At 46.8% G+C, this 25390-nt stretch overlaps 1 protein-coding gene across 1 annotated transcript; it reads right to left on the reverse strand.

Annotated features, from left to right (window-relative positions):
- Positions 1-3419: 3419 nt before the first annotated feature.
- Positions 3420-19615, reverse strand: LOC136450225 (GTP-binding nuclear protein Ran-2-like). The gene is made up of 8 exons (XM_066450592.1): positions 19456-19615; positions 19246-19315; positions 5910-5966; positions 5701-5818; positions 4268-4357; positions 4006-4185; positions 3819-3896; positions 3420-3642 (listed from the first exon to the last, which is right to left on the reverse strand). Exons 1-8 carry the CDS (start codon positions 19456-19458, stop codon positions 3573-3575), a joined length of 666 nt encoding a protein of 221 aa, XP_066306689.1. The 5' UTR covers positions 19459-19615; the 3' UTR covers positions 3420-3572.
- Between the last annotated feature and the right edge of the window lie 5775 nt (positions 19616-25390).

A 25390-nucleotide genomic window follows, 5' to 3' on the forward strand; every position in this document is an offset into this window, starting at 1 on the left:
AAAGGTGTGAGCTTCAATCGGCCATGGGGCTTAAATAGAAGCCCCTACGAAATAGAGTCGTTGTACCCCTTCACTGGGCACAACACGGGCTGACCAGACACTCCGGTCATGTTGACCGGACGCTGGACCTCAGCGTCCGGTCGCCCGACGACAACCACGTGTCCTAATCTCAACGGTCACTTGAGTTAACCGGACGTTGCGCTATAACTGACCGGACGCTCAGCCTCCAGCATCCGGTCGCTTCCAGTAAGGTTCCAGAAATGATTTTCTTCGTCCGGACACGTCCGGTCATGCTTGACCGGACCCTGACAGCGTCCGGTCACACAGTGACTTTCCTCAGCGCTGTCCGACAACATGACCGGACACACCTTGCCAGCGTCCGGTCGCTGAGCGACCTAGCATCCGGTCGTTTGACCGACGCCAGCGTCTCCGCTGTTACAACTGACCGGACGCGCCAGTTCCTCTGGGACTAGCATCCGATCACCTTGTGACTAGCTAGACTAACTCCTTTTCACCTCTAACTTCTTCACCCTTACTCAAATGTGCCAACCACCAAGTGTATCATCTTGTGCACATGTGTTAGCATATTTTCACAAACATTTTCAAGGGTGTTAGCACTCCACTAGATCATAAATGCATATGCAATGACTTAGAGCATCTAGTGGCACTTTGATAACTGTATTCCGATACGAGTTTCACCCCTCTTAATAGTACGGCTATCAAACCTAAATGTGATCACACTCTCTAAGTGTCTTGATCACCAAAACAAAATAACTCCTATGGTTTATACCTTTGCCTTGAGCTTTTTGTTTTTCTCTTTCTTCTTTCCAAGTCCAAGCACTTGATCATCACCATGGCATCATCATCATCATGTTATGATCTTCATTTGCTTCACCACTTAGAATGTGCTACCTATCTCATGATTACTTGATAAACTAGGTTAGCACTTAGGGTTTCATCAATTCACCAAAACTAAACTAGAGCTTTTAGCCCTTCACTAGACAAGTCTCGCAGCGACCGAGCGCGCCAGTCGTGATGACCGGACGCGCCAGGCCCTATGTCCGGTCACTCCTGGGCAACCACGTGTTGCCTACATTCAACCAGGGCCGCTCGATCCCAACGGTCGTTAGCCGCGTGCCAACGGTCAAGTAACGACCAGACGCACCAGGCTACATAGGATGCACCGCTACGGCCTCCGCTCGCGCGCCCCTACGCACAACAGCGCCCTGACCTGACGCTCAGACGAAACGACCGGACACCACCCTAGCCAGGGTCTGATGCGGAACATAGTTCCTAGAGCCTCGATTCCACGATCGGACGAGTCCGAGGGACCATGACCGGACGCTCCTCAGAGTCTGATCCCGCTGATCAAACGCCACCGCGCTACGTCAGAGAACATCACCAACGACCGGACGCGGTCCCTGCACATCCGATCCTTTGCACCGCCAGCGTCCGGTCACAGACCGACGCCCGCGCCTTCACTGCAGCACTGACTAGACGTGTCCGGTCCTTTCGGAGCCAGCAACCGGTTATCTCCAGTGACCTTTTTTTGCCTCCTTTTCTTCACCGAGTTGATCAACATCAATTCCAACTTCTTCTCATTTGCAAATGTGCCAACACCACTAAGTGTACACCACCATGTGCACATGTGTTAGCTTTTCACAAATATTTTTCAAGAAGTTAATCACTCAATTCACCTCGTCACTCGATCCTAACACGTATGCAAAGTTAGATCACTCAAGTGACACTAGATGACCGATATGCAAACAAGTTTGCTCCTTTTGATAGCATAACCATCTATCCTAAACCCGGTCATAAACTTCTCTACACACCTATGACCGTTGAAATAAAATGCACTATAGGTTATACCTTTGCCTTGCGCATTCTATTCCATCTCCTTTGATGTCGATGCAACACATACACCAACCATATCACAAATGATATGATCCACTTCATATCATCACGTGACATTGTTGGTTCATCGATCTTGACTTCACTTGCTCTTCACCATTGCCTCGGTCCATCGGCGTCAAGTCATCACTCAGCTTGCCCTTCACACTTGCAATCGGTCCGTCGAGCCAAGTGTTGTCTTGATCTTCTCCACCTTGATCACATGACTTCATTCATGTCTCATACGCAATGAGCTCCTTCATCACATGTCTGAGCTTTGCAACATCTTCAAGTCATTTAACCTCCATGGCAAAGGTTGCCCACACATGATGTACCTATGAATTAATCACATGTGTGTCTAACTCAAACATATATTAGTCCAAATAAGATTGTCACCCAATTATCAAAACTAAACAAGGGCCTATCAGCTGGGTAGCTTTCGACATCCCTCTGACTTGAGCTTGCTGTCTACACCACCGTTCCCCATAGGTAGGCTGTGGTCGTCGGCGGTGCTATGTTTCAAGTGTTTCAGATGTTTTAGACTTATGCTTCAAGTGTTTCATCTAGATGCTGCAAAAGTAGATATGGGATGTCGCCTATGTTACAATGACAATATACGTATGTTGCAAGCTTATGTTTCAAGTGTTTTAGACGTTTTCAGACGTATATTTCAAGTGTTCTATCCGAATGTTGCACATGTTGCTAAGCGTGTGTTTTAAATGTTTCATACTTATGTTGCAAGTGTTTTATCCTGAATGTTGCAAAAATAGATCCAGATGTTATATATGTTACTATGCCTATACACGTATGTTTCAAGTGTTTCATCTATTTCAGATATATGTTACAAATATTTCATCTGAATATTTCAAAGTAGATCAGGGTGTTGCACGACGTCGGTGGCTGGGGGACAGTGGTCGCCTGTTGTGTGCTGGGGTACAGCCGTGGGTCAACCCATCCCCATGCGAGCACGGTCTTGCGACGGACGCAGGCGCTGGCGCTGGGCAGGATGCGGATGTAGGGCGTGGGATGAGATGCAGGCGGGGGAGTTGTGTCCAGACACGACATCCTTCGAGCGTCTGGGCGCTAGCCCTTCCGTCGTTCGTTTGATGAGGGCGAAGGATCCAGGTGCTAGCTTACCGCGAGGGTTTCCTCCTGTCGGCGGAATGGTTGATCCTGCAAAGGGACATCCAACGTCGCAGAATTGTTGTCGTCTCCAGCGTCGAGGTCCGAATTGGACTTCATAATAGCGGAAGCAGGAAGCTGGTCAAGCATTACCGTAGTTGATTGGTGTAAGGCACTCAACACTAAACTGTTCAGATTAATTCACCGTTGTGCATCAAGCAGGATTGTAACCTAAATCCTGAGTAATAAAGCTCTAATTTCCTCTCAAAAATGTAAATTTAGGAATGGAAGCAGCTTCTCAACCCAGCCCCCATGGGCCCACGAATTCCTCGTCCTCGTTCGTACTACAAACCCCGCTTCAATCAATCGAGAATACCAATTAACCAATAAACAGAAAGGCACAGTGAAGCGCTGAAACGTACTGCCTGACAATGGCGCTGTATTATCACCAAAAATCCTCGTCAACAACAGGATACAGATGTCATTAACTTCATTCTCATAGCACCACGAATTCTTATAAAAAGTTCCCCCATCGCATCAACAAGGGCCATTGATAACATCTATTCGATCAGGTCATCATCGTCATCAGGGAGGGGTTGCGCAGCGGCAGCAGCAAGCTCAGCTTCGTGCCTAAGATCATGGGTAAAGGTGCAGTTAGCAAACAGTTAAATGGTGCTAATTGTGAGAATTCAAGCAAATCCCAATGGAATTCAAGTCTAGTGAAGTACTTTAAGGACAACATTTGGACACTAAGTCAATTTTTTGCTGTTGCCAGGTATAAAAGGAAGAGAGATGGAAGCACTTACTGCTGCTGCATGGCCATATCAATCTGCACTTCTGGTGGCTTCAGAGCAACAGCCTCGACAAAGTGAAGGTTCTGATCCCTAAACATATAAAGACCAGTACCAAGTTAAGCACAGCAAAAGGGTTGCTGCAGTGTATAAACACCAGTACCAAGTTAGCACAGCAGAAGAGAACAAAATATCTAATTACCCAGCCAGCTTCCTTGCAAGGTAAAGGAAGGGCTTCTCAAAGTTGTAATTGCTCTTGGCAGAAATCTCATAGTACTGCAAGTTCTTCTTCCTGTGGAATGTAACTTGCTTGGCTTTGACTTGCCTGTTCTTTACATCAACCTTGTTACCACACAGAACAATGGGGATGTTCTCACACACCCTGCAATCGAAGATTGGATGTTTAGCAAATCTCTGACATAACCATTGCTGACCTTTTACCCAAATTGTACCAATACACTAACCTGCACAGGTCTCTGTGCCATGTTGGCACGTTCTTGTATGTCAGCCTCGAAGTCACATCAAACATAATGATGGCACACTGACCATGAATGCTGCGAGATGGTTGGAATTTCAAGAAAGTTAGACAAGTCCAAATGAATGAAAAACACTTCACACTAATTGAATGAAAAATGGTTAAAGCTCGCTATAGAAGACTAGACAACCATCCATAAATTAGAACTCAAAAGCTTGTTATAGTTATAGGAGACTGATTAAAAACTGCATTACACACCTAAAAGAGTGCTGATGGGATACTAGCTAACCATTAAAAGTGTCAGGATATACGGATACAGACATGATGTCCCATTTAGGGCTTGTTCAGTTAATCCCCTCCCCCCAAGGGGATTGAAAGGGATCCAATCCCCACCAACCCGAACAAGGCCTTATGTGGGTTCAAAACATAATGATATGTCAACAATTTTTCAAACTATCAAAAAGAATCCCAAGATGTGATCTATGGAAACTCAGCCTGTACATGGTCCAGGTTTGGCGGTTTTTGGGTAAAATCTAACCCAACCCGTCGGAGATGATATGTTAGCGGTTTGATACCCATGGTTCACGGTTTCAACCCGGTGGCAGGAAACACACGACACAAGCCACCTACCTTCCCCTCTGCCGGTCCGCCCCAATCGCCCGCTCCCGCACGGTAGCACCAGCGCTGCTGCCGACCTTGCTGCCGGCAATAATGGCATGGCTTCTCACACGCTCCATCTCAACTACCTGCTCGCTGCCTCATCTTTCGCCCGCCATGCGCGGCAATGGTGGTCCATGTTGCCTCAGCTCTCACCTGCGTAGAGGCCGGCCGTGCGCAGTCTGCGCCGATGGCGCTGGCGCAGAACGATCTGAAGTGGCTGGCAGCAGTGCACGCCGTCAAGCAGGTGCAGCACGGGATGGTGCGCGCGGACTTGGGATGGGGTCCACGGCCGCCTTCACCATCACCCCCGTTCACTGAGAATCCGAGATTGGCGTGCTTCCTGGCCATGGGCAAGCTCGAGAAGTCCAGTCGATTTGCTTCTCTGACTAGCACCTGCTCTATGAGCAAGGAGAGCTGGAGGACTGACAGATGCGTTGCAAGGAAGAAGACGACCTACCTGACGGGTTGAGTACAAACCAACCAGCACAAAACCAACCCGGATGTGTTTCTAAACACGGTTTGCTGCGAGCTGGTTCATGGGCTGGTCCAGGTTATAACCGGACCATGTACAGGGTGAATGGAAACCATATCTAACTTTCTTGAAGTATACTTCATCAATAAAGAAAGTTCCAATATACCCAATGACAACCTCTAAAAGGTGTATTGCAGCCTGGAGCAATCAGAAAAACATAGTATGCATATTTACTGAGCTTCACATTAACATAAATAAACAAATTGAAAAAATATGAATTTATCACTTACTAGTAGCCATCCCTGAGGCCACCGAACTTTTCTTGACCAGCAGTGTCCCAGCAATAGAAGCGAATTTTGCCACAGTTAGTGCTAAAATCCAGAGGGTGAACTTCAACACCAATGGTGGCTGCAATGGAGGACAAAAGTTCAGATTATTATAAGTTCAGTGTTCCCCAAGCCAATGATGAGATGCACAATAACAATCATATGAGACTTACGCTCATATTTCTTCTCGAACTCGCCAGTAAGATGCCTCTTCACAAATGTGGTTTTACCTGCAGAACACAGGGCAATAAGAATTAAGAAGTCATTTAAATAAATAGAAACAAGGAAGTTTACTTTATAACATAAAGTATAACACAACAACAGCAAGTCAAGGAATGTAGCCAGCACTTGGCAAATTGTAACCACTGAAAAAAAGGGGGGCACTTTATACTAATGAGAAACACATGCCCAGAAGTGAGTCAACCTCCAATGCACCTCAAAACTGTAGATTGCACCTAGATTCCTCAACCACATGGGTATGGGTATCCCACTGCTCTCCTTGTTAGATATTATGGGCTTGGCCCATTTATTTAATATCTCTATTAAACTCTATGGTCCGTACATGTACATTAATGGTTTTATACCATATGGGAATTTAATCGAGAGGCGACTCTACTTAAATACTTGATCATTGATCGATCTATTTGAGAAGTAAAAGTGAATCACCTGGATGCCACACGCGCGCGCGCGCGCCGCCGCCGCCGCCGCCGCCCGGCCCGAGCCCGTGCGCGTGGGCGTGGCGAGGCGAGGCAGGCAGGCGGCGAGCGAGCGGACGGGCGGGCGAGGCCTTTATTTTTGAAACTCCGTTTCCGTTTCCTGTGACGAATTGATTGGAGGTTAACTCCCGTGACTTCTGGCTCTCCGTCTCCGTCTCTTCCACCGCAGAAGGGAGGTGTGACCCCTCAGTGCCGTCGACTTCTCGTCTTCTGGCCTCTGCCTATAAAACAAATCCTCCCTTCTCGGTTAAGCTCTCTTGGCGAAATACACCACTTTCCAGCAGCGCAAGTTCTTCCCGTTCCACCTCCGGCGAGCACCAGAGATGGAAGAGTAGGCCTCCGGAACGCGTCTCCGTCGTGGGCTTCACCTGCTCGGGTGAAGACGGACGATAACGTTTTTGGGGGGGGAGTGTCGGTGGTGGCACGACTACTCGCTGGTGAACCTGCTGGTGAACCTGTAGCGGTGCCTCTTCACGGCGTCCTTTTCTGCACTGCATCGAGCGGGACGACTACAACAGCAAAGCACCACCATGGCTTTTCCTGGTGCGAGCGGCTCCGCCGCAGGGTATAATCTCCTTCACCCTCTTCTGAGTTTCATTATCAATATCATGATGTTCCTAGGCAATACTGCTTTCATATTCAGCATGCTATGTTTGGTTGATTTGGATGATTATGCTAGTACTGGTTTTCTGGTTCCTTTTAATTTTGTGATCATCGTGATCTTGATATTTGAGAACACATCTATTATATTTATGATCATATCTGTGATGCTTCAGCTATGTAAAACAATGTTTCACATATGTTTCGGCTCTATAATTTGTCTTATCATCATGTTAACATTTGTCATGAATTGTTTCTGTCTTTTTATTCATGACTTCACTCTCCCTTTTATTGCGTTATTTTTATGGATTAAAATAAATATGAAAATGCCTTATTTTTCAACATTCCAAAAACGTAATTTCAGGCCATTTTCATCTGTTGGCTTTGCGGGCATGCTAAAGCCTACGCCGTTTGAGGGCACTCACTACAAGAGGTGGCGTGAGAGCCCTTCTGTGGTTGTCGGCCATGCGCTGTGGTCATGTGCTCAATGAGCAGCCTGCTACTGTGAGATCCGATGAGGATAAGCAGGCTTGGGGACATGCTGAGACCATGTGCAAGGCTGCACTGTTGAGCATCATCAATGATTCTCTGGTTGATGCCTACATACCACTCCCGACTGGCAGAGCTGTGTGGGAAGCCCTTGAGGCCCGGTACGGTCTTTCCGACGCCGGTTCTGAGCTGTACATCATGGAGCAGTTCCATGACTACAAGATGGTTGATAACCGTCCTGTAGTCGAACAGGCTCATAAGATACAGGGACTGGTGAAGGAATTGGAGCTGTACGGCTGTCCTCTCCCTGACAGGTTCGTGGCAGGGTGCATTATTGCTAAGCTGCCACCTTCCTGGACTGATTTTGCTACTACCTTGAAACACAAGAGGCAGCAGTTTAGCATTGCTGAACTTGTTGGCACTCTTGATGTTGAGGACAAGGCAAGAGCAAAGGATGTTAAGGGAAAGAGCAAGGGCGGGAATGGTGAGGCGACTACTAGTGCACATGTGGTGCAAAAGTTTCGTCCTAAGCCACAAAAGAAGAAGCCCCAGCAGGAGCTTAAGCAGAAATCCACTACCTTCTTCAAGAAAGGTAATAATAAGAAGATGGGATTAGACAAGGCAAAGATGAACTGCTTCACTTGTGGGAACACTGGGCACTTTTCTAGAGAGTGTCCTGAGGCTAAGTGGAAGCCCCCACCAAAGGCGAAGACAGTCAACACCATTGAGACTGATGCAGACGCTTCTGGGTATGGTAATTTATCTGCATTTACAGTTTGTTCCTCACCTGATTGGTGGGTTGATACAGGTGCAAATATACATGTGTGTGCTGATAAGTCCTTGTTTTCTTTTTACCAGGTCGGGAGGAGTGGAGCCTTGCTGATGGGGAATGGCGCGCGTGCTGGTGTTCATGGTGTTGGTACGGTGGATCTGAAGCTTACTTCGGGAAAGACCGTGCAACTTAAGAACGTGCATCATGTCCCCTCAATAAGGAAAAATCTCATTAGTGGCTCTCTGCTATGTCGAGACGGTTTTAAACTTGTGTTTGAGTCGAATAAATGTGTTATGTCAAAGTATGGAACCTTTGTTGGAAAAGGCTATGAGAGCGGAGGCTTGTTCCGCTTGTCTTTGGTTGATACTTTACCTCTTGCAGTGAATAATGTCGTTAATAACGTTAATGTTGAGATGAATGTTTGGCATTCTCGATTATGTCATGTTAATCTTGGTTGCATGTCCCGCTTAGCTGGTTTGAATTTAATTCCTAAATTTGACGTTGCCAAAAGCTCCAAATGTCATACATGCGTTGAGGCAAAACAACCTCGCAAGCCTCACAAGGCAGCTGTGGCGAGAGAGTTGGCACCACTTGAACTCATCCATTCCGATATTTGTGAAATGAACGGAATTTTGACAAAAGGTGGTAAGAGATACTTCATAACGTTCATAGATGATTGCACTCGATATTGCTATGTGTACCTAATTAAAACAAAAGATGAGGCATTACATTATTTTAAAACCTTTAAAGCTGAGGCTGAGAATCAACTTGAAAAGCATATCAAACGGTTGCGGTCCGATCGCGGGGGAGAATATTTCTCTAATGAATTTTCTGAGTTTTGCGCGGTGCACGGTATAATTCATGAGAGGACACCTCCATACTCACCACAATCCAATGGGATTGCTGAAAGAAAGAACCGCACTCTAACTGACTTGGTGAATGCCATGTTGGAGACAGCTGGTTTATCTAAGGAATGGTGGGGTGAGGCAATTTTAACTGCGAATCATGTCCTAAATAGAGTGCCCACAAAGAACAAAGAAATCACTCCATTTGAGGATTGGGAGAAAAAGAGATTAAATATTTCTTATCTTCGCGTTTGGGGTTGTTTGGCCAAAGTGAACGTGCCAATAAACAAAAAGCGAAAGCTTGGACCAAAAACTGTAGATTGTGTTTTCTTAGGCTATGCCATTCATAGTGTGGGCTATCGTTTTTTAATAATAAATTCTAGTGCTCCTGATATGGCTGTTGGAACGGTCATGGAGTCTAGAGATGCCACGTTCTTTGAGAATGAATTTCCAATGAAAATAGGTGCATCTAGCATGCCTAGTCATGATCCTATTCCTGAACTTCATGAATCAAATATACACGCTGATGATAACACCCATGAGCTTGAGCAAAATCCTGAGGAGGATGATAATACTGTCACTCGAAGGAGTAAGAGGCAAAGAGTTGCAAAATCCTTTGGAGAAGACTTTATTATATATCTCGTGGATGACACTCCCACAACCATTTCTGAGGCATACTCTTCTCCTGATTCTGACATGTGGAAGGAGGCAGTGCAAAGTGAGATGGACTCCATTATGTCCAATGGGACGTGGGAAGTGGTTGACCGTCCATTTGGTTGCAAACCTGTGGGCTGTAAATGGGTGTTTAAAAAGAAGCTGAGGCCTGATGGTATAATTGAGAAGTACAAAGCTAGGCTTGTTGCTAAGGGTTATACACAGAAGGAAGGTGAAGATTACTTTGATACTTACTCACCTGTTGCTCGATTGACGACCATTCGTGTGTTGCTATCCCTGGCTGCCTCACATGGTCTTTTCATTCATTAGATGGATGTTAAGACAGCCTTCCTAAATGGAGAGCTTGAGGAAGAGATCTACATGGATCAGCCTGATGGGTTTATTGCAAATGGTCAAGAGGGTAAAGTTTGTAAGTTATTGAAGTCCCTGTACGGCCTAAAGCAAGCCCCCAAGCAGTGGCATGAGAAGTTTGATAAAACTTTAACATCAGCCGGCTTTGTTGTGAATGAAGCTGATAAATATGTATATTATCGGTTTGGTGGTGGTGATGGTGTGATACTATGCCTATATATGGATGATATATTAATATTTGGCAACAATCTAAATGTGATTAAAGAAGTAAAAGATTTTTTGTCGAGTAACTTTGAGATGAAAGACTTGGGAGAGGCTGATGTTATTCTTAACATTAAGCTTTCAAGGGAGGAAGGAAATGGTGGGGTAACTCTTATGCAGTCTCACTATGTGGAAAAGGTCTTGAACCGATTTGGGTACAGTGAGTGTACGCCTGCTCCTACTCCGTACGATCCAAGTATTCATTTGAGGAAGAATCACAGAATTGCAAGAGACCAATTGAGATATTCACAGATAATTGGTTCTCTTATGTACCTAGCTAGCGCAACCAGGCCTGATATCTCGTTCGCTGTAAGCAAACTGAGCCGGTTTGTGTCAAATCCGGGAGATACTCACTGGAATGCTCTTGAGAGAGTGCTGCGCTATTTGAAAGGGACAATGAGTTACAGCATTCACTTTTCCGGGTATCCGAGGGTACTAGAGGGTTATTGTGATGCTAATTGGATTTCTGATGCGGATCAGCTGTATGCCACGAGTGGATACGTGTTTCTACTTGGAGGTGGTGCTGTTTCTTGGAAGTCTTGCAAGCAGACTATCTTAACGAAGTCTACAATGGAAGCAGAACTGACCGCATTGGATACCGCTAGTGCTGAGGCAGAGTGGCTCCGTGATCTCCTGATGGATTTGCCGATTGTTGAGAAACCAATCCCAGCAATTTCCATGAACTGTGATAATCAAACTGTGATCACTAAGGTAAATAGTTCTAAGGATAACATGAAGTCCACAAAGCATGTGAAGAGACGTTTGAAGACTGTCAGAAAACTGAGAAACTCCGGAGTAATTGCATTGGACTATGTCCATACATCAAATAATCTGGCAGATCAATTCACTAAGGGTCTGTCACGCAATGTGATAGAAGGTGCGTCGAGGGAACTGGGTTTGAGACCCACATAGAGCCATCAACAGTGGTAACCTATCCTATGTGATCGGAGATCCCGTGAATTAGGATGGCGAAACAAGCTGTTGATTGACTGAGAGAGAGACCCCTTAGATTATAGCTCAGTTCGTTGGAGATGCACCGTCTCTCTAATACTGTTAGGCAGGATGATTAAGTTCTTAATGTGATCTGAGCGGCTTGGTATAGCGGGGATGTTGTCCTACAGAACATCCTATAAGGAACACACCTATATGAGCTCGATTGCTAGTCACAATCTATGAGATGTGGGTAATCTCTAGATGCTCATGAAAAGGCCTCGAAGTGTGACTTATATGCTTCAAAACAGAGGGAAGGCACTTGGCAGCCTAGTATCAGTTAAGAGGCTATGTGAAACTCATCTCGCACAAAACTGTCAATTCAAGGTTCTGTCCATTGTTCAGTTGTGGATGAGTGTAGCTAGCTTTCTAGATGGATGTTCAACTTAACAGTCTCCATCGAAACACTGGTATATAAAAGGAATGTGGTTCTGAGAACTTCAAACTGCGTACCCTAGAGTTTGGTGGGGATTGTTAGATATTATGGGCTTGGCCCATTTATTTAATATCTCTATTAAACTCTATGGTCCGTACATGTACATTAATGGTTTTATACCATATGGGAATTTAATCGAGAGACGACTCTACTTAAATACTTGATCATTGATCGATCTATTTGAGAAGTAAAAGTGAATCACCTGGATGCCACACGCGCGCGCGCGCGCCGCCGCCGCCGCCACCCGGCCCGGCCCGAGCCCGTGCCCGTGCGCGTGGGCGTGGCGTGGCGAGGCAGGCGGGCGGGCGGCGGCGAGCGAGCGGACGGGCGGGCGAGGCCTTTATTTTTGAAACTCCGTTTCCGTTGTAGAAGTTAAGTCCTGCTCCCAGTTATCACTTAGTTATCTGTGCTTAATTATGTTTCTGTTATTAAGGCCTTGGGCAGCACAAGTGACTGTGCAAGTACCCAGGCAGTTAGCTGTTTAGTTAATGCTCTAATGAGCCATCAATGTAATCAATGTGCTACTTATTTCCTATATATGAAAGAGCAGTCGCCTGGGTGTGTTATCCTGGCTGAGTAAAAACACTCTGTACCTCCAACAATTGGTATCGGAGCCTAGGTTAGACACCTCTCTCTCATCTTCTACTCGAGCCCCCTTCCCTGCTTTCTCATCCATGGCCTCGACATCTTCTGAGCGCCGAAGGAAGGCTGCCAAGGGCGTCAGCGATGCGGAGGACTCCTCTGGCCGGGCCGCGCGCTTGAAAGCTGCAGAGGAGGCAGCTGCGCAGGCGGTCCAGGCGGCGCGGCAGGCGGCGGCGGCTGCAGAGGAGGCGGCAAGGACCGCGCGGGTGCTGAGGGAGGAGATTGCAGCAGAGAAGGAAGAAGAGGAGCTGGAGTATGAAGAAGGAGAGGAGGAGGTCAAGAGCCCGCGCCGGAGGTCTCCATCTCCGCCAGTCCGCAGGCGTGGCCGCGGTGGCGGGCGTCGGGAGTCGCCTGTGTACGACAGGGTCGTATACAGGGACTCGGGCAGCGGCACGAACTGGCCGATGCTGTCCAAGACGAACTACCACGAATGGAGCCAAGAGATGAAACTGCGAATGCAGGCCCGCGATCTGTGGGACGCAGTTGAAGGAGAGCGGGTCTCGTTCCGCGACGACCGGCGGGCTATGGAGGCGATTGTCGCAGCGGTTCTCAAGGAGATGGGGATTCCGCTCATCGACAAGCGGACGGCGAAGGAGGCGTGGGACGCCATAGCTGCTGCGCGCATCGGCGTGGACAGGGTCCGCCGCGCGACGCTGCAACGCCTCCGCCGCGACTGGGAGAACATCAGTGTCAAGCCAGGAGAGAGCGTCGAAGATCTTGCTTTCCGCCTCTCAACTCTGCATCGACAGCTTGTCCTTCATGGTGATCAGGACATCGATGAGAGGCGTGTGGTGGAGAAGTATCTGCGTACAGTACCGTCGAAGTATGCGCAGATTGTGGTTGCTATTGAGCAGTTTCTGGACTTTGACATGCTCACGCTTGAGGAAGCCACTGGGAGGCTCAAGGCTGTTGATGACCGTGAAGAGCAAGCGCCTACCGAGCCAATCACCGTCGGCGGCAAGCTCATGTATACTGAGGAGCAATGGCGCGCACGCTGGAAGGAGAAGAAGGGCGGCGGGGATGATTCTGCTGGCTCTAGTTCAAAGAATCAGCGCGGCGGCGGCCAAGGCGGCGGTGGTGGCCGCGGTCGCGGCGGCTGGCGAGGAAAGGGCCGTGGCGGCGGCCGCGATGGTGGACGCTGTGGCGATACCTGCCACAATTGTGGCCAGGAGGGCCACTGGGCAAGGGACTGCCCTCATCCACGCCGAGACAGAGATGGTGACCGTGATGGTGGCGGTGACCGCGGCGGCGGACGGGGCAGAGGCCGTCGTGGCAGCGGCCGCGGTGGCAATCAAGGCCAGCACGCTGGTTGCCGAGGGGGCGCAGGCGGCGGTGACGGCGGCCACAATGGGCGTGTGCAGTATGCAGAATGCGAGGATGATGGGGCTCTGTTTCTGGCGCATGGGCTCGTTGATCTTGATAAGTGCGCGCCGGCATACACCTATGCTGCTCAAGAGGTGAATCTGGAAGAACCAAAAGCCCGCGCCTTCCTTGGTGCCAATGGCGATGAAGAAAAGGCAGATGTGTGGTACCTTGATTCAGGAGCTACACACCATATGACTGGACGGCGTGAGCTCTTTTCTGACTTGAACACGGACGTGCGAGGCACGGTCCGATTTGGAGATGCGTCCAAGGTTGATATCAAAGGCATCGGTTCGATTGCTTTCGAAGGAAGAACTGGTGAGCATAGGGTGCTGCAGGGTGTGTACTATATACCAGCCCTGAAGAATTCCATTATCAGTCTGGGTCAGCTTGACGAGACTGGCTCCAAGGTGGAGATATATCACGACGTGTTACGTATCTGGGAACACACTGGCCGTTTGATTGCCAAGGTGAAGAGAGGGGCTAACAGATTGTACACACTCCAACTTCATGCAGCCCAGCCACTTTGTCTTGCAGCATGCAGAGGAGATGTAGCGTGGCAGTGGCATGAGAGGATGGGGCATTTGAATTTTGATGCACTCCGCAGACTTGGGAAGGAGGAGATGGCGCGCGGTGTCCCAGTTATTGACCATGTGGAGCAGGTGTGTGACACCTGTGTCACCACCAAAATGAGAAGGCGCCCGTTCCCAGCTGCAACACAGTACCGTGCCAAACAGCCCCTTGAGCTGGTGCACGGCGATCTTTGCGGACCAGTGACACCTGCAACACCTGGAGGGAATCGATATTTCCTGCTGCTCGTCGATGACGCTAGCCGTTTCATGTGGGCAGCGCTCATACCAAGCAAGGATGCAGCAGCAGAAGCCATCAAGCGCATCAAACTGAGCGCAGAGGCGGAGAGTGGTCAGAAAATCAGGGTGCTTCGCACCGATAATGGAGGAGAATTCACAGTTGCTGATTTCGCTACCTACTGCGCAGAACAAGGCATTAAAAGGCACTTCAGTGCTCCCCACTCACCTCAGCAGAATGGGGTAGTTGAACGGCGCAATCAGTCAGTAGTGGCCATGGCAAGGGCACTGCTTAAGCAGAGGGGCCTGCCAGCTCGGTTTTGGGGGGAGGCTGTGATGACAGCAGTCCACATACTGAACCGATCACCGACACATGCGTTGAAGGGGATCACCCCATATGAGGCCTGGCATGGACGTTCACCAACTCTGGGACACATGAAAGTGTTTGGGTGTGTGGCATACACAAGGAAGCTCAGTCAGCTGCGCAAACTTGATGACCGCGGCGAGGCCGGCGTGTTTATTGGTTATGCAGAAGGAGCTAAGGCATATAGGGTGTTTGAGCCTGTGAGCGGGCGTGTCAGGATCAGCCGTGATGTTGTATTTGATGAAGAACATGGCTGGGATTGGTCCTCGCCGGAATCTGGGCCATCAGCTGTGAACAGCAGTGAATTCACAGTTGAGTATGTCTGGTCAGAGGAGGTGAGCGAACCAGCGCCGCCGTCGTCGCCTCTGCTCCCGGATTCACCAAGAACACCCGCACCAAACAGCCCAATTGGAGTTGAAGGAGCAGAGGGCTCCGCATCAACTCATCCTCAAGCTAATTCTGCTCCAGCGGCACTGGAAGTGTCACCACCGCCACCAAGTCCTCAGATTGAGCATGCCACGCCTCTGGAGGATGATGATGATCGACTGGATGCTTATCACGAGGATGAACTACTTCGCTACAGAACTGTCAGCAATATCATTGGCCAGCAGCCCACACCGCCACCTGCAACTCGCCTGTTCGCAGAGCTGCATCTAACGCACTCTGGCGAACCAACTTCGCATACTGAAGCCAAGAGAGATCCAGCGTGGTGCGCAGCAATGAAAGAAGAGCTGCGATCAGTAGAGAGAAACAAGACCTGGGAGATTGTGAAGCCTCCTGCTGGTCACCGTCCAATCACCCTGAAGTGGGTGTTCAAATTGAAGAAGGACGAACACGGTAATGTTATCAAACACAAAGCCAGACTTGTCGCTCGTGGCTTTGTCCAGCAAGAAGGCGTGGATTATGATGATGCTTTCGCCCCTGTCGCACGCATGGAATCCGTTCGAGTCTTGTTGGCTCTGGCGGCACAGGAGGGCTGGTCTGTTCATCAGATGGACGTCAAGTCCGCATTTCTGAATGGAGACCTCAACGAGGAGGTATATGTGCATCAGCCGCCTGGCTTTGTTGTTGCTGGACAAGAAGACAAGGTGTATCGCTTGCGCAAAGCTCTGTATGGCCTACGGCAAGCACCAAGAGCATGGAATGCAAAGCTTGATTCAACATTGAAGAAGAAAGGTTTCAGACAAAGCAACCATGAAGCTGCAATCTATAGGCGAGGTTCTGGAAACTCTCTGTTGCTTGTCGGTGTGTATGTGGATGATTTGATCATCACAGGGGCCAAAGAGCAGGATGTTGAAAGCTTCAAGGCTGAAATGAAAGCAACATTTGAGATGAGTGACCTCGGGCTCTTAAGCTTCTATCTGGGCATTGAAGTACAGCAGAGCACCGATGGCATCACCCTTAGACAGACTCACTATGCCAAAAGGATACTGGAATTGGGTGGTATGGTGGACTGCAACCCAGCAGCCACTCCTATGGAGGAAAGGCTAAGATTGAGCAAGAAGAGTACAGCCAAGGAAGTTGATCCAACACAGTACAGGCAGCTGGTTGGAAGCCTGCGATATTTGGTTCATACTCGACCTGACTTGGCATTTGCAGTCGGGTTTGTGAGTAGATTTCTGGAGAGGCCCACCATAGAGCATCAGCAGGCAGTGAAGCGTATCCTTCGGTATGTGGCAGGCAGTCTGGAGTATGGCCTGCACTTCACCAAGGCATCCAGTGAAGCCAGATTCATTGGCTACTGTGACTCAGACTTGGCTGGAGATATTGACTCAAGCAAGAGCACTACAGGTTGTCTATTCTTCCTAGGCAACAATCTGGTCAGTTGGCAGTCCATTAAACAAAGAGTGGTTGCCTTATCTAGCTGTGAAGCAGAGTATGTTGCCATGACTACTGCTGCAACACAAGCTCTGTGGCTGTCCAGGTTACTTGCTGAATTGTTGGGAAAGAAAGTGGAAGTAGTAGAGCTGCGAGTGGATAACAAATCAGCAATAGCACTTGCAAAGAACCCTGTCTTTCATGACAGAAGCAAGCATATCAGAATCAAACAACACTTCATCAGAGATTGTGTTGAAGAAGGCAGCATCAAGACTGAGTTCGTCGCCACAAATGATCAACTGGCAGACATTCTGACTAAGGCCTTAGGCAAGGCCAAGTTTGAAGACATGAGAAGCAAGATTGGGATCATGAAGATCAAGGATGGGGGAAGCAGGTCTTAGGGGGAGAACTGTAGAAGTTAAGTCCTGCTCCCAGTTATCACTTAGTTATCTGTGCTTAATTATGTTTCTGCTATTAAGGCCTTGGGCAGCACAAGTGACTGTGCAAGTACCCAGGCAGTTAGCTGTTTAGTTAATGCTCTAATGAGCCATCAATGTAATCAATGTGCTACTTATTTCCTATATATGAAAGAGCAGTCGCCTGGGTGTGTTATCCTGGCTGAGTAAAAACACTCTGTACCTCCAACATCCGTTTCCTGTGACGAATTGATTGGAGGTTAACTCCCGTGACTTCTGGCTCTCCGTCTCCGTCTCTCCCACCGCAGAAGGGAGGTGTGACCCCTCGGTGCCGTCGACTTCTCGTCTTCTGGCCTCTGCCTATAAAACAAATCCTCCCTTCTCGGTTAAGCTCTCTTGGCGAAATACACCACTTTCCAGCAGCGCAAGTTCTTCCCGTTCCACCTCCGGCGAGCACCAGAGATGGAAGAGTAGGCCTCCGGAACGCGTCTCCGTCGTGGGCTTCACCTGCTCAGGTGAAGACGGGCGATTACGTTTTTGGGGAGTGTCGGTGGTGGCACGACTACTCGCTGGTGAACCTGTAGCGGTGCCTCTTCACGGCGTCCTTTTCTGCACTGCATCGAGCGGGACGACTACAACAGCAAAGCACCACCATGGCTTTTCCTGGTGCGAGCGGCTCCGCCGCAGGGTATAATCTACTTCACCCTCTTCTGAGTTTCATTATCAATATCATGATGTTCCTAGGCAATACTGCTTTCATATTCAGCATGCTCTGTTTGGTTGATTTGGATGATTATGCTAGTACTGGTTTTCTGGTTCCTTTTAATTTTGTGATCATCGTGATCTTGATATTTGAGAACACATCTATTATATTTATGATCATATTTGTGATGCTTCAGCTATGTAAAACAATGTTTCACATATGTTTCGGCTCTATAATTTGTCTTATCATCATGTTAACATTTGTCATGAATTGTTTCTGTCTTTTTATTCATGACTTCACTCTCCCTTTTATTGCGTTATTTTTATGGATTAAAATAAATATGAAAATGCCTTATTTTTCAACACTCCTAAGTCCTAACTAAACGTTAGATCAACACAATGCCAGTTTTGTAAAGGAGCACACCTTTTATTTTAAGTTGAAAAGATCTACTCCATTATCCTATCCCAAATAGCATCGAATTAAAATCATGCACAAACTGCAACACATATTTAAACATTTTATTCTTGAGTCACTCCTTAACCTTTCATCAGAAAGACAGAAACTAAACAGTGATTAAACATATCCTCACCAAACAGCTCACAGTACTGTTGAGTATATCCTTGTTGCAATGGTACTATCGGCAGATGATACTATGGCCTTTACGGCTGGTCTGACAAAGAACACAAAATTTGCCGGTAACAAAACTGCATCCCAGGGAAGGAAATCGAACAATTCCCCGTGTAGTATCCAAACCCCACAAGAGGATTGAAATCCTATAGGAAAATTTCCTATGAACTCCTTTTGGAAAAAAGGGTTGGGTTTTTACAAATCCTATGAAATTCTTATGGAATGGCCTGTTTCATAGGAATTTTGGAGGAATTTAATAAAGAGGTTGAACCTCATGGAAAGTTTCCTTTGTGTCATCTATAGGATTCAAGATGTTGGCTTAGAGCGTTCTATCCCTATGTGTTCCTATTCCTGCGTTCCAAAAAGGCCTAACAACCCCAAATCAGGTCACGAATAGTTCATTTCCCGTGTAGAATCCAACCCCCACAAGCTAAACCCCCCTACCAATCCCATATCCATATGCCTCACCATCGGACAAGATATGTGCTGCCTCAACCACGAATCAGTCCGCCGGATCTCTAGGAAATCACGGCAACAAACGCGGCGCGCGCATCAGAAACCGCATCCCCCAACATCCGGATACGAATAATAATTAAAAAAAACATGCCAGGCCTAAGGAAGGCCAGAGAGAATCACCAGTTCCACCGTCGCCAACGATGACGAGCTTGAAGCTGGGGTAATCCACGACCTGCTGATTCGGCAGCGCCTGCGAGAGAAAATCCACACAAAACCACGGACAAATCAGACGATCCGACCAAGGCAAACCTTAGGATCTACTTAAGAAACACCGATCGCGATCAGGGACACCCCTGGAATACTCGCTCTATCGCGGCCGTTCGTGCTCACCATTTCTGCGGCGCGGAGAGGGAGAAGGAGGACGGGGCGGCGGCGAACAGAGAGACCAACGAGGCGTCTAGAGAGTTCGAAATGGACTGGAGAAAAGTAGAGGGCGTCTGGCGTCTGGCGTCTGGCGTCTGGATTCTGGACCTGGAGTGGAAGGGGCCGAGGCGGAGGCTTTTATACGGGTGCGGGTGCGGGTGCGGGTGCGGCCCGGGTGTCTATTAGCTTTGGATGGACGCAGGGATCGGGTGCCGTTGGATTCCGCGTCGTTTTTTTTTTTTTTTTTGTGCAGCGTCGAGTTTTTTTTTTTGAGGGGATTGAGCAGCGTCGAGTGGGGAGCGGATCGGGGGGGCGTCGTTAGCTTTCCGCCCACGCGAGGAATCCGGGCCCGTTGGGCCCCTTTTTTTGGCCTGCGCGCGAACGGTCATATCTACGCCAACGGACACCTGCGCGGCTGCCTGTCTCGGGGTCGGGGTCGGGGTCGGGGTTGGGGTCGGGGAGTTTGTCTTCTTGAAAAAAAAAATCTGTCTACCCAACAACCAGCAAAATGTACTACATAGTTGTTTGTTGGCTACAAAACATACGATTTGTAACGGAGGAAAAACCATATATTTTAGCACAAGCTAACGTATGATTATTGGTTGCCTGTATAACACATGATTTCTAACAGAGAAGAAATTATGTGTTTTAAAACAAGCTAGCACACGTTTGTTGGCTACCTCTAAAACAATGGATTTTTAAGAAGACTCACGTAGAGGAAAATCTGTTGTAATTTCTATGCAACTGAAGAGACATTAACTAAAATGACAAAATAGCCCATTAAACAACAGCAGCCCATAGAAGAAGCCCAAAACCATAAATATATAGGAATATAGCAGATAGACTTAGGAGAGAAGCAAAGCAAAAACAAATTTGCTGCGTCGGGAAAGCCTATGCTCTGCTCACACAGAGCAGGGGAAAGGGGCAGACAACAGATTGCAAAGAAGAAGAATAGGAAATTTCAAGAAAAAGCACTACAAGACTTATCCATACCTCATCAGCAATGGTTAATATCCCAATCTTTTGAATCTATTTTCTGAAAAAAGCAATAAAAAACAATAGCAACTCAGATCAAAGACCAGAAAAATATAGATCCATGGAAAAGACATTCAAGATGGCAAAGATGGTCTGCTATTTGTGCTTGCTACAACAGTAGGGCGTGGCCCTGGTTACTCAATGTGCATAAGAAGCAGGTCCAACACTTGAAAGTTCTGATGTAGTCTAAAGGTACAAACAAGCCTACAGAAATAAAAAGAAACCAAGACAAAAGCCTACAAGCTTTTGCACCATCTTACAAAACCATAAATGGTGTACATAGAAATAAAGACAAACTAGCACACAACCACACAAGCATGACCAAAAACCTTGATGACTCATACCTGCACATACAATATTGTGTAGAACTACATGTCCTTTTACATCTGCTTTTATTAGATCAACACTATGATCAAGTGGATACTTCTCAGTGGATATAACACCTGACTGTGCAGAGGCCACAAACGGCGTTGCACCTACAAAAGAAAAACATAAAAGTGCAATTTATATAACTCACACTGTCAGGCGCTAAAGAGTTACACATATGAGAGCATATAATTTCCAAAAGCACAAAAAAGCTACAATAGGAGTTATATGTATGAACCTCCACATGCAACCATATTTCGATCACACCCTAGTTCCTCAACCAATTATTTGTGGACATACAAATGGCCCTGGCATGCTGTTGGATCATAATTTTCTATGCCAAGTGCTCAATCACCATTTCCTACATATAATTGATGTTCCAACTTTACACTAATGACATCATTTATTTCTAAATGTTTGTGCTTGCTCCAACAGCAGGGCGTGGCCCTGGTTGCTCACTGTGCACAAGGAGCAGATCCAGCACTTGGGGGGTTGTGATGTGGTCTAAAAGACTAGAAACACAGAGAGCATAATGCAAAAAAAAACAGAGAGCATGAGATCACACACACATGTAGCTAGCAGAAATCACACATACACACAAATCGAATTTTCTGGGCTAATTTTCTAAAAGTAATTCTGCAGCCACACCACGCAAAGAGGCAGAAATCAGATCGAAGAGGAACCACAAACCTCAACAGCCAAGGTTAGTACACCGATCATTTGAATCCAATCTCCTTGTGTGTGTTAGATGCATGAAATATGTAATGATGAGAAACCTTCTAACTGTCAAGACATGAAATCTGGATGTTATAACAGAACATGAATCTAGAAAGAAGAACAAGACAGCAGGAAATGTCAGAAGCACAATATCAGATTCAGAATTATGAGGAAATGATTCACCAAGAAGAAAGCAACAATGATGTAAAATTACTCCTAATTCAAAACAGTTGACACAAACAATAAATAAATGAGAACTAATGGCTTCTTCATTTTCTTGCAGGTTTCAATTGCTTCCCTTATGAAACTAATATAAGCACCAGTTAAGTTTGATCAACTACTTGAGGTAAGAAACATAATTCAACAACAACAACAAAGCCTTTAAGTCCCAAACAAGTTGGGGTAGGCTAGAGTTGAAACCCAGCATAAGCAATCAAGGTTCAGGCATGTGAATAGCTGTCTTCCAAGCACTCCTATCTAAGGCTAAGTCTTTAGGTATATTCCATCATTTTAAGTCTCCTTTTATTGCCTCTATCCAAGTCAACTTCGATCTTCCTCTACCTCTCTTCATGTTACTATCTTGACTTAGGATTTCACTACACACCGGTGCCTCTGGAGGTCTTTGTTGGACATGTCCAAACCATCTCAACTGGTGTTGGACAAGCTTTTCTTCAATTGGTGCTACCCCTAATCTATCACGTATACCATCGTTCCAAACTCGATCCCTTCTTGTATGATCGCAAATCCAACGCAACATACGCATTTCCACGATACTTATCTGTTGAACATGTTGTTTTTTCATAGGCCAACATTCTGCACCATACAACATAGCAGGTCTAATCGCTGTCCTATAAAACTTGCCTTTTAGCTTCTATGGTATCCTTTTGTCACATAGGACACCAGATGCTTGGCGCCACTTCATCCACCCTGCTTTGATTCTATGGCTAACATCTTCATCAATATCCCCGTCTCTCTGTAGCACTGATCCTAAATATCAAAATATATCCTTCGTAGGCACTACTTGACCTTCCAAACTAATATCTTCCTCCTCCTGAGTAGTAGTGCCAAAGTCACATCTCATATACTCAGTTTTAGTTCTACTGAGTCTAAAACCTTTGGACTCCAAAGTCTCCTGCCATAACTCTAGTTTCTGATTCACTCCTGTCCGGCTTTCATCAACTAGCACTACATCATCCGTGAAAAGCATACACCAAGGGATGTCCCCTTGTATGTCCCTTGTGACCTCATCCATCACTAAGGCAAACAAATAAGGGCTCAAAGCTGATCCTTGATGTAGTCCTATCTTAATCAGAAAGTCATCCGTGTCTCCATCACTTGTTCAAACTCTAGTCACAACATTGTTGTACATGTCCTTAATGAGCCCGACGTACTTCGTTGGGACTTTATATTTGTCCAAAGCCCACCACATGACATTCCTTGGTATTCTATCATAAGCCTTCTCCAAGTCAATAAAAACCATGTGTAGGTCATTCTTCTTCTCCCTATACCGCTCCATCACTTGTCTTATTAAGAAAATGGCTTCCATGGTTGACCTTCCGGGTATGAAACCAAATTGGTTCATAGAGACCCGCGTTATTGCTCTCAAGCGATGCTCGATAACTCTCTCCCATAGCTTCATAGCATAGCTCATCAACTTAATTCCCTCGTAATTAGTACAACTTTGAATATTCCCTTTATTCTTATAGATCGGTACTAATATACTTCTTCTCCACTCATCAGGCATCTTGTTCGATCGAAAAATATGGTTGAATAGCTTGGTTAGCCATACTATAGCTATGTCCCCGAGGCATCTCCACACCTTGATTGGGATACCATCCGGTCCCATCGCTTTACCTCCTTTTATCCTTTTCAACGCCTCTGTGACCTCATATTCTTGGATTCTCCGCACAAAGCACCTATTGGTGTCATCAAAAGAGTCATCCAACTAAAAGGTTGTGTCTATATTCTCCCCATTGAATAATTTGTCAAAATACTCTTGCCATCGATGTCGGATTTCATCCTCCTTCACCAAGAGATGCTCCCTTTCATCCTTAATGCACTTAACTTGATTGAAGTCCCTTGTCTTTCTCTCACGAACCCTAGCCATCTTATAAATGTCCTTCTCTCCTTCCTTCATACTCAAATGTTGGTAAAGATCCTCGTACGCTCTACCCTTTGCCACACTTACAGCTCGATTTGTAGTCTTCTTTGCCACCTTGTACTTCTCTATGTTGTCCACACTCCTGTCGTGGTACAAGCGTCTATAGCATTCTTTCTTCTCCTTAATAGCCCTTTGGACTTCCTCGTTCCACCACCAAGTATCTTTAGCCTCGCCTCCACTTCCTTTGGTTACTCCACACACCTCTGAGGCCACCTTCTGAATGTTGGTTGCCATCTTCTCCCACATGTTGTTTATGTCCTCTTCTTCCTTCCAAGAGCCCTCTTTGATAACCCTTTCCCTGAATACCTCTGACGTCTCCTCTTTTAGTTTTTACCCCTTTGTTCTTTCAATCTTAGCTTGTTTATCCCTACGGGCACGCACCTAAAAATGAAAGTCTGCCACCAAAAGCTTATATTGAGAAATAACACATTCCCCTGGTATCACCTTGCAACCCAAGCATGCTCGTTTGTCCTTTCTTCTTGTGAGGACAAAGTCAATCTGGCTAGAGTGTTGTCCACTACTGAAGGTCACTAGATGAGATTCTCTCTTTCTAAAGAAAGTGTTGGCTATCATCAGGTCAAAAGCTACCACAAAGTCCAGAACTTCCTCCCCTCCTGATTCCTACTACCATACCCAAAACCTCCATGAACTGCCCCAAAACCCGCGCTTGTAGTACCTACATGCCCATTAAGATCTCCTCCTATAAAAAGCTTCTCACTACTAGGTACAGCTCTAATCAGGCCATCTAAGTCTTCCCAAAACTGTCTCTTAGCACTCTCATCGAGGCCTACTCAAGGGGCATACGCACTAATTACATTCAAGACCATATCACTAATGACAAGCTTGACTAAGATAATCCTATCTCCTTGCCTTCTCACTCCCACCACACTATTCTTGAGGCTCTTATCAATCAAAACTCCTACTCCATTTCTATTCACAACTGTCCCTGTGTACCAAAGCTTGAAACCTGTATTGTCCACCTCCTTTACCTTCTGACCCTTCCATTTAGTCTCTTGAACGCATAATATATTTACACACCTCCTAGTCGCGGTATCAACTAATTCTCTTAACTTACCTGTAAACGACCCTACATTCTAACTACCTAAATGGATCCTAGTTGGTTCGACTAGCTTCTTTACCCTTCGCACTCATTGACTCAGATGTGAAGACCCTTACTCATTTTTCACTACACCCGGGTGCCGATGTAGCATGCCACTAAGGATGCGACGACCCGATCCTTACTCTCTTGACACCATGCCCAGATCGCGACACGGCGTGTCACGGGGGTGATGACCCGGCCCTTGCTCATTTAACACCATACCTAGGTTCCGATATGGCACGTCGCTAAGAGGGTTACGCCCCAATGGTTTTCTTTCGGGTTTCATCTCCATTAGAATGGCTAGATTTAACGTTGGCTCACCACGCCTATCACAACCCTCCTCCTTTACCAGGGCTTAGGACCTGCTATGTTGAGACAACATAGGTGGAGTTTAAGAAACACAATTCAATGATGCAATAAAAAAAGAAGAATATGATAAAAAGCTATATAAGTACTCAGTTGCTTGCTTTTTTATGAAACAGAATAATATGTATGTCACAACAAGTAGATGTGATTATTATCCA

This window comes from Miscanthus floridulus, chromosome 5 (assembly GCF_019320115.1).
Source record: "Miscanthus floridulus cultivar M001 chromosome 5, ASM1932011v1, whole genome shotgun sequence".
NCBI classification, from domain to species: Eukaryota; Viridiplantae; Streptophyta; class Magnoliopsida; order Poales; family Poaceae; genus Miscanthus; species Miscanthus floridulus.